Genomic DNA, 9,417 nt, shown 5'->3' with positions numbered 1-9,417 from the left:
TGTCCCGCTGGTCCCCAGCCATCTGTGAGTGCACACACACACACACACCCCTCCAGCATGTCCCTGGGTCTCTGACCTCCTGTAGTAGGACAGGGGATGGCTGCATACTCACCTCTCTCAGATCCACACCCCCCACGAGAGAGAGCAGTGCGAGTCTGAGACACGGGGAACCCCCAAGCAGCTGCTCCCCGGAGAACTGCAGCACCTTCCCTTGCAGTGGGTGTACATGTGTGCCATGGCTCGCAGCACCCCCTCTTCCCGTGGTCCTTTTGGGTTGGTCTGCCATACCTGGATGACACTGAGCTCTCTCCAGCCTCAGAACTGTCCCAGACGCTGTGCCCACTCAGTGCCCTCCTCAGCTCCCAGCACAGGGAGCCAGGCCTGGAGCCCTGTGTGTGCCTCTCCCCTCCCTCCTGCCCCTTCGTTCCCTTCCCTCCTCTTTCTTCTGTCCTGTGGCTCTGGTGGAGGCTCCAGGTCCCCTCAGTGTCACTCCACCTCTCCTAGACGTCCCAATCCTGACATCTGGAACCCTCATCCCCCTCCACCCTGCCCTACCCCGGGTGGAGCACACAGACCTCTGGGCTGCTGCTTGCCATGACGCACAGCCTTGGTGATGGCTGCTCAGTCCTGCTGCTCATGCATGGCCTCCCCTGCCTCAGCTCAGTCCCCGCCCAAGCACCCAGAGCCCAGCTCTTCAGCTTCTCCGTGCAGGCGCTCAGCACCAGGCCCAGGAGCAAGGAAACTCTGAGACTTGGCCTTCTCTGGGAAGTTGTCAATGTCCCCTGCGTCTCAACTGTCCCTGCAGTGGCTCTGAGGGAGAAGGTGAGCGGCTGGGGTGCAGTGATTCCCTGGCCCTGGAGACCCAGCCATGTTTACTGGGTGCAACTAGCACAGGAGGTTGTGGGTGCGGGGTTTCCTGCAGCTGCCAGAGCTCATGGGGTGACCTGACGGGGCTATATCTTGGCACTAGAGCTGTTTAGGAGAAAGGAGGAAGTGCCAGGGCTGGGAGAAAGCGGGCTGTCCAGAAGGCACTTCTGTAGGGTGTAGGCACAGCTGTGCCTTTTGAGCCCAGATTGCCATGACCTTTATCACCAGCCTGATTAATGCTTAACCAGCGCTCCCTGAGACAGGCAAGACATGAGGCTCCTAGATGCAGAGACGGTCTGCACCAAGCCCAACTGCTTCTCCACTGCTGGGAACCAGTGCCAGGCAAGGCCCCTGCAGGACAAAGCACTGGGAGTAATTCAAACTCCTGGCAAGTGAGTCTCTGCATTTGTTCTCTCTCTGGTGGAAGTGACTGGACACAGTGCCACTTGGTCCTCCAGGACAGAACAGCCCACATGATGAGAGAGGCACTATGGCGGAAGCCTTCCTCTTCTGCTGAGGGCTGAGCAGAGTTCAGTGCCGTGTGGATTGTGAGCTGATTGTGCAAGTGTCCACACACATGCATGCACACACAGGTGTGTGCATGTGTCTGCGGCTTTGTAGCAAATGCTGTGAGACACGGGTACCCCTCTGCCTGCCACGTGCCACTGTGTGGCCTTGGGCAGCCCCTGCCCTGAGCCTCTGCATTTCCCTCTGAGTGGAGCTGTGAAGGTCCCTGACTTTCCGGGTTCTCATGGGATTGGATGCCACGGGCATGGACATGGTGGATGCATGTGTGGGAGGTGACAGTGAGCAGGAACCCATCTTTGGCCTGAGTAGCTCCAGTGGTTCCATGAGGGCCTCTCCTCCTGACGTCCATGGCTTCTCCTGAGCAATGCCAGCTGGGCAGTCAGGGTCTTCCTGCCAGCTCATGTGCTGAGGATACTGTCCCTCAAGGGTTCCACAGACACTGAGGTCCACTCCTTGGCCTCACCAGCCACGAGCTAGCAGCTCCCAAGTGTCAGGCTGTGCCGGGCTCTGCCTAGAGAAGGACTCTTAGTGTGCCTCTGTAGCCACGGCCCAGCTCACGAGTGGGCGAACCAAGACGGAAGAGGGCGGAGGCTGGTGGGAGGCCCTGAGCTGCTGTGGGCGGGCCAGTCTGGAAGTGCTGTCCTCGCAGGCTGGCCTCTCCCCTCAGCAGTGCCCCAGGCTCTCGCTGTCTGGGCTGAGCTGGGAGCAGGTGCTGATGCGGCTGCCCCAAGAGCTTTCTGTGCTGCTGTGCTCTCAGAGTGGGGATCTGCACAGCATGTTGGAGCCAGGGTGATGCGGGTGCTCTTAGAACCTAAACTGTAACTTTTGGACATTAAAAATGACCAAATGACACACAAAGGGAAGCAGCCATAGCATGCAGTACTGTCCCTCAGCTTCACTTTACCCTGGTCACCCAGGGACAAAGAGGCTTGAGGACAGCAAATGCAGCCTGAGCAGGGAGAGGCACACAGTCATTTGAGTAACCGACTCAGTAATTTAGGGTGTGTGGGGGCGGGGAGAGAAACAGAGACAGAGAGGCAGAGAGAGACAAGGTCTCACCAAGTTGCCCAGGCTGGGCTTGAACTTGCAGTCCTCCTTCCTGAGCCTCCAGAGTGCTAGGATTACCAGCATACACCTGCCTTAATTTATTTTATTGTATGAAATGACTACGGTTTCTCTCCACCTAGAATATATTTCTAACCATGCATAGAACTTTAACTGTGCTAAGGAAATCCTGATATAATGATGCCAAGAAAAAAATAGCTGCACTATCAGAGTGGGAAACTTCAGCACATCTTCACCAGAAACTCAGTCACCTTGGTTTATCGGCACCTAGTGCGAGGTGGCCACACTGAAGTGAAAAACACAGGGATCCTACAGCACTGTGGAAACAGATCCTACCAAGATGCAGCAGCTAAAGCAAAGTGTCGCCCTGCGCTGAGCTTGTGTTCAGTGAGAAAAGTTCTGCCCTAGTTCAGGTTGGGATTGAATTCATGGAACAAAGTGAGATTCAGCATGTCTTCCTGCAAGGGCTCATGAGGCTGGGAAGTTAGGACAAGGACAGGAAGAAAGGACACTCTCACAACTCAGGTCCTGGGACTGTCTGTGTGGAAAGGCACAGAATTAATTGGCTAAATAAAAGTCTTAAGGACTTTAATCAGGTAACCAGGATACCAACGAGTACATAAAACTCAATCACAGGGTTAGACATTAGCAGTAAACATCTAACTTCTTTCTTATTGGCCTGCAAAATCTTTTCAGGTACTTATGACAGATTGTGTGTCTGTTCATGACAACTGCTCTTTTCCTACGAGTTATCTTTTTCATATCAAACAGGTCTTTTCATATTATAGATGGAACCCATAATTATCATCAAGGCTTTTAAAGGCCGTCTAGCTTCTAGTTCTTTTTTGGTACCAGGAATTGAACTCGGGTCCTTGCACTTGCAAGGCAGGCCACCAAACCACTGAGCTAAATCCCCGGCCCTCTAGTTCTTTCTTAATAACATACTCAAATCTGTCAGTCTATTATGATCAGCTGAAGAGTGACTCATTTAAGAAATCCTTCCAATCCAATGTCATAAAAATAATCTCTGACTTCTAGGAAACTTACCTTTTACAGCAGCGCAGGGTGATACACACCTATAAGCCCAGCTCTCTGGGTGGCTGAGGCAGGAGGATTTTAAGTTCATACTCAACCTGGACACTTTATAGACTTAGAACCTGTCTCAAAAAAATTTTTTTAGAAGTACTGGGGATATAGCTTAGTGCAAAGGCCCTGGATCCAATCCTGAGTACAGAAAGACTAACTAAATAAACAAACTTTTACAGTGAAGACTCCAACCCATCAGGATCTAATTCTTGAGATGGTGTAGGGAAGGGATTCAGCCTTGCTCTTTCCAAGCAGAACCCAACAGCTCAATGTCTCCCTGCTGACCTGCAAGGGCCAGGAGTCAATTCCCCATGTTTCTAGGAGTCCCTGAGCTCTCCAAGCCATCTGTGTGCCTGTCCCTGTAGCTGACACACCCGGCAACTGCCACGGCTGTGCTCCTGACTACAGAGCAGATCCCCTTCCTTGGATGCTTGCTGGCCCTGCAGAGATGCTTGCTCTCCCGAGCTGGTGGGCCTGCTCCTCACCCACCCAAAGCTCTTCAGGCAGGACTGTGCTCGATCCTGTCTCCTCGGTTCTTGGTTCCCGTGGATGTCTTCGAGCAGCTGCGGAGAACCCTCGTGTCCTCTGCCATTTGGTTAGCTTCGCTCGTGTGGCTTGGTTCCTGGTGAAAATCCCATCTTGGTGTTGCAGTGGTGGGTGCACCCAGCCCAGTGCTCCCCTAGAGGCGGGAAGCACACCTTGGTGGGACTGGATCCTGTGGGCGGGCCCCCACCGCCCACCTTCTGGCTCCTTCTACTTAGGCACAACTCAGGCCCCATCTCTCCTGCTCATGCCCAGCCGCTCAGGAGCACAGTAGCTGCTGAGGTCTGATGGATGGATGGATTGATTGATTGATTGCAGTACTAGGGACTGAACACCAAGGCCTTCACACAGAGCTACAACCCCACTCCTTTTTTTTTTTTCAGCTTTAATTGAGTTTATTGGTACATTTTAGGGATACAGTACAGTTACAAACTCGGGCCATCTCTCCTGCTCATGCCCAGCCGCTCAGGAGCACAGTAGCTGCTGAGGTCTGATGGATGGATGGATTGATTGATTGATTGCAGTACTAGGGACTGAACACCAAGGCCTTCACACAGAGCTACAACCCCACACCTTTTTTTTTTTTCAGCTTTAATTGAGTTTATTGGTACATTTTAGGGATACAGTACAGTTACATTCATTGTTGGGACCTTGTACCTCTACGACAAGTCTTGATTCTCATTTTTTCCCCTTACCCCTGCCCTCCCTTCACCCCCTCCTCCCCTCCCCATCTACAAACACTTTATTTTCATCTTTTCATTCTCTCACATTTTTTTCTTTTCCCTTTTTGTTCTTCCCCTACGTATCACACCTTCCCTACACCTTTAGCTCCTTTCCTCCCATTTCTAAATGTCAGTAATCTTATTAGAATCTTATGCATTGTTGCAGAATATTCACACCAGGGAAACTATTTGGTATTTACACATGTGGGACTTATTTATTTCACTTAGGAGTATATCTTCAATATGTATCCATTTTCCTATGAATGAATCTATTCTCTCGCTCTTTATGGCTGAGTAATATTCCATTTTATAGAAAAACCACAACTTCTTTATCCAGTTTCCAACGGATGGGCAAATAGGTTGTTTCCAAGATTTAGCTATTACAAACTGTGCCGCTATAAACATGGGTGCACATACTTCTCTGTGATATGATTCTTTTAGTTCTCTTGGAAAGATACCCAACAGAGGGATGGCTGGGTCAAATGGAACCTCCAGTCCAAGCTCTTTGAGGTATCTCCATATTGATTTCCATAGTGGTTGCACTAGTCTGCACTCCCACCAACAATGGAGGAGGGTTCCTTTCTCCCCACAACCCCGCCAACATTTGTTATTGTGTGATTTCTTGATAGCAGCCATTCTTTGTGGGGTGAGGTGGAATCTCAGTGTTGTTTTCATCTGCATCTCTCGAATGACCAGTGATGTGGAACATTTTTTCATATATTTTCTTGCTGCTTTCACTTCTTTGTATGAGAAATGTCTGTTCATTTCGGATGCCCATTTTTGGATCGGGTCTTTATATTTGGGGGGACTGATTGTTTTGAGTTCTTTATATATCCTTGATAATAGTCCTTTGTCTGAGGTACAGCTGGTAAAAATTTTTTCCCACATTGTAGATTGTCTCTTAGTTCTGCTAATGGTTTCTTTTGAAGTACAGAAGCTTTTTAGTAAGATGAGATCCCAGTTGTTGATTCTTTCTGCTAGTTCCCGTGCTACTGAGGATTTGTTCATAAAGTCTTTTCCTATACCAATGTCTTCCAGAGTTCTGCCTAACTTACTTTCCAGCAAGTTTAATGTTTCTGTTTTAATATTTAGATCTTTAATCCATTTGGATTTTAATTTAGTGCATGGCGAAAGATAAGGGTCTAATTTTAATCTGTGACAGGTTGATATCCAGTTTTTCCAACACCATTTATTAAAGAGGCTATCTTTCCTCCACTGAGGATGGTGAGCTCCTTTGTCGAAGATGAGGTAGCTGAGTACATCTGCATTTGTTTTTGTGTCTTCCAGTCTGTTCCATTGATCCTCAGGCCTATTTCTTTGCCAGTACCATGCTGATTTTATCACAGTGGCTTTGTAGTATAGTTTCAAATTGGGAATTGTTACACCTGGTGCCATGTGACTGTTGCCTATAATGGCTTTTGCTATTCTAGGTCTCTTGTGGTTCCAAATGAATTTTTGGATTCTTTTTTCTAGTTCTGTGAAATATAGTGTTGGAATTTCAATTGGCATTGCATTGAATGTATATAGCAGTTTCGGTAGTATGGCCATTTTCACTATGTTGATTCTTCCTACCCAGGAGCAGGGGATATCTTTCCATTTTTTTATATCCTCTTCGATTTCTTTTTTCAGAGTGCTGTAGTTTTCAGTGTAGAGATCTTTTGTTTCTTTTGTTAGATTGATTCCTAGATACTTCATTTTTTTGGATGCTATTGTAAAAGGAATTTTTTCCCTTATTTCTCTTTCTGTCTGTCTGTTATTTGTGTATAGAAAGGCTATTGATTTTTGGGTATTCACCTTGTATCCAGATACTTTACTGAATCTGTCAATTAAGTCTAGAAGTTTTTTGGTGGAGTTTTTTGGATCTTCAATGTAGAGTATCATATCATCAGCAAATAATGATAGTTTAACTTCTTCCTTTCCTATCTTTATTGCTTTAATTTCTTTCTCTTGTCTAATTGCTGTGGCTAATGTTTCCAGAACTATATTGAAGAGAAGTGGCGATAGTGGGCATCCTTGTCTTGTTCCTGATTTTAACATGAAGGTTTTCAGTTTTTGGCCATTCAATATGATGTTGGCTGATGGTTTTTCATAAATAGCCTTTATTAAATTGAGGTATAGACCATCTATTCCAATTTTTTGCAGGGTTTTTATCATGAATGGGTGTTGAATTTTATCAAATGCTTTTTCTGCATCTATTGAGAGGATCATATGGTTTTTGTCCTTGACTTTGTTAATATAATGTATTACATTCACTGACTTTCGTATGTTGAACCACCCTTGCATCTCTGGAATAAATCCGACTTGGTCATGATGGATGATCTTCTTAATAATCCTCTGTATTCTGTTTGCTAGTATCTTATTAAGGATTTTTGCATCTATATTCATTAAGGAGATTGGTCTGTAGTTCTCCTTTTTGGTTGTATCTTTCTCTGGTTTGGGAATCAGAGTGATACTTGCTTCCAGGAATGAATTTGGAAGTATAGCTTCTCTTTCAATTTCATTGAAAAGTTTGAAGAGTAATGGTAGTAGTTCTTCTCTAAATGTCTTGTAAAATTCAGCAGTGAATCCATCAGGGCCTGGGCTTTTCTTTGTTGGTAAGTTTTTAATTACATTTTCAATTTCACTGATTGTGATTGGGGTGTTTAAAATGTTTTTATCTTCTTCGTTCAACTTTGGTAATTCATAAGTATCTAGAAATCTGTCCATTTCTTCTGTGTTTTCCATTTTATTAGAGTACAGGTTCTCAAAGTAGGTGTTCATGATCCTCTGGATTTCTTTCGGATCTGTTGTGACTTCGCCTTTTTCATTCCTAATTGCATGGATCTGAGCCTTTTCTTTCCTTTTTTTGATAAGATTAGCTAAGGGTTTGTCAATTTTATTTATTCTTTCAAAAAACCAGCTCTTTGTTTCATTTATTTTTTGTATCGTTTTCTTAATTTCAATTGCATTGATTTCTGCTCGGATCTTTATAATTTCCTCTCTTGTTCGAGCTTTGGGTTTTTCTTGCTCTTGTTTTTCTAGGAGTCTAAGTTTCATCGTTAAGTTGTTTATTTGAGCCCGCTCTGTTTTCCTAGTGTGGGCATTCAATGTTATGAATTTTCCACGTAGAACTGCTTTCATTGTGTCCCAAAGATTCCTGTATGTTGTATTGGCATTCTCATTTATTTGTAAAAACTGTCTAATTTCTTCTTTAATTTCCTCTGTAATCCATTGATTGTTTAGGAGAGTGTTGTTCAGTTTCCATGTGCTTGTGAAGTTTCTATAGTTTCTTGTGCTATTGATGTCTAGTTTGATTGCACTATGATCTGATAATAAACAGGGGATGACTTCAATTTTTTTGCATTTATTTAGACCTGTTTTGTGAGCCAGTATGTGGTCTATTTTGGAGAATGATCCATGTGCAGCCGAAAAGAATGTATATTCTGGTTTTTGGGGGTGGAATACTCTATAAACATCTATTAAGTCCATGTGTTCCAAAGCTTGGTTCAGTTCTATTATTTCATTGTTGATTTTCTGCCTAGTAGATCTGTCAATTTGTGATAGTGGGGTATTTAAATCCCCCACTACAATTGTATTAGTGCTTATTTGGTTTTTCATGTTACTTAATATTTGTTTTATATAGTTGGGGGCATTTATATTTGGTGCATATATGTTTATGATTGTCAGCTCTTCCTCTTGAATTGTTCCCTTTACAAGGATGTAGTGTCCTTCTTTGTCTCTCTTAATGAGTTTTGGTTTGAAATTTACTTTATCTGAGAATAAGATTGCTACCCCTGCTTTTTTCTGGACTCCTGACGCATGGAGAATTGTTTTCCATCCTTTCACTTTCAGTCTATGGACTTCCTTTTGCACTAGGTGTGTTTCTTGTATACAACATATTGTTGGATTTTGCTTCTTAATCCATTCTGCCAATCTGTTTCTCTTGATTGGTGAATTGAGGCCATTAATATTCATGGTTAGAACGGATATATTTTGACTTATTCTTGTCATGCTATTGTCCTTTTGTTGACTCTTTTTACTTTTTCTCCCATCTCCTTTTAGTTTCTTGCCTTGCCTATTTGATTTGGTCTGTTGGGCCTCATGTTATTGTGAACTTCGTTGTCCTTTTCTAGGATATTGTTTAGAGTTCCTTGCAGTGCTGGTTTGGTGTTCATGAAATTTCTCAGGTGCTCTTTGTCGTGGAAGTATTTTATTTCCCCATCTATTTTGAGGGAGAGTTTTGCAGGATACAACAGTCTAGGTTGGAGATTCTTTTCTTTTAGGACTTGGAATACCTCACTCCAAGCTCTCCTTGACCTAAGGGTTTGTGTTGAAAAGTCTGCTGTGATTCTAATGGGCTTCCCTTTGCATGTGATTTGTTTCTTTTCTCTTACTGCTTGTAGTATTTTGTTTTTCTGTTGGATTTCTGGAATCTTGATTATTATATGTCTAGGTGTAGATTTTTTTTGATCGTGGCTAGTTGGGGTTCTATATGCCTCACTTATCTGTATGTCTAATTCTTCCCTTCTGTTTGGGAAGTTTTCTGTCATTAATTCTGTGAAGAGCTTTTTTATATCATTTGTGTTTTCTCCTGTTTTTTCATGAATTCCTATCAGTCTTATGTTAT

General features: G+C 44.5%; 1 protein-coding gene across 3 annotated transcripts in view; it reads left to right on the top strand.

Annotated features, from left to right (window-relative positions):
- The first annotated feature begins 1,105 nt into the window (after window positions 1-1,105).
- Ddc (dopa decarboxylase) overlaps window positions 1,106-9,417 on the top strand; it is a 63,763-nt gene continuing 55,451 nt past the window's right edge. The window contains exon 1 of one of the 3 annotated variants that reach the window (XM_010624875.3): window positions 1,106-1,259. In XM_010624875.3, the coding sequence (XP_010623177.1) occupies window positions 1,138-1,259 (122 nt within the window). In that variant the 5' untranslated portion in view covers window positions 1,106-1,137. The remainder of the gene's footprint in view (window positions 1,260-9,417) is intronic. The other 2 variants (XM_010624879.3, XM_010624877.3) reach the window with 2 other exon arrangements.

Source organism: Fukomys damarensis, unplaced genomic scaffold (genome assembly GCF_012274545.1).
Source record: "Fukomys damarensis isolate Sample0158 unplaced genomic scaffold, DMR_v1.0_HiC HiC_scaffold_17, whole genome shotgun sequence".
NCBI lineage: Eukaryota > Metazoa > Chordata > Mammalia > Rodentia > Bathyergidae > Fukomys > Fukomys damarensis.
This window is presented reverse-complemented; position numbering and strand designations above follow the sequence as displayed.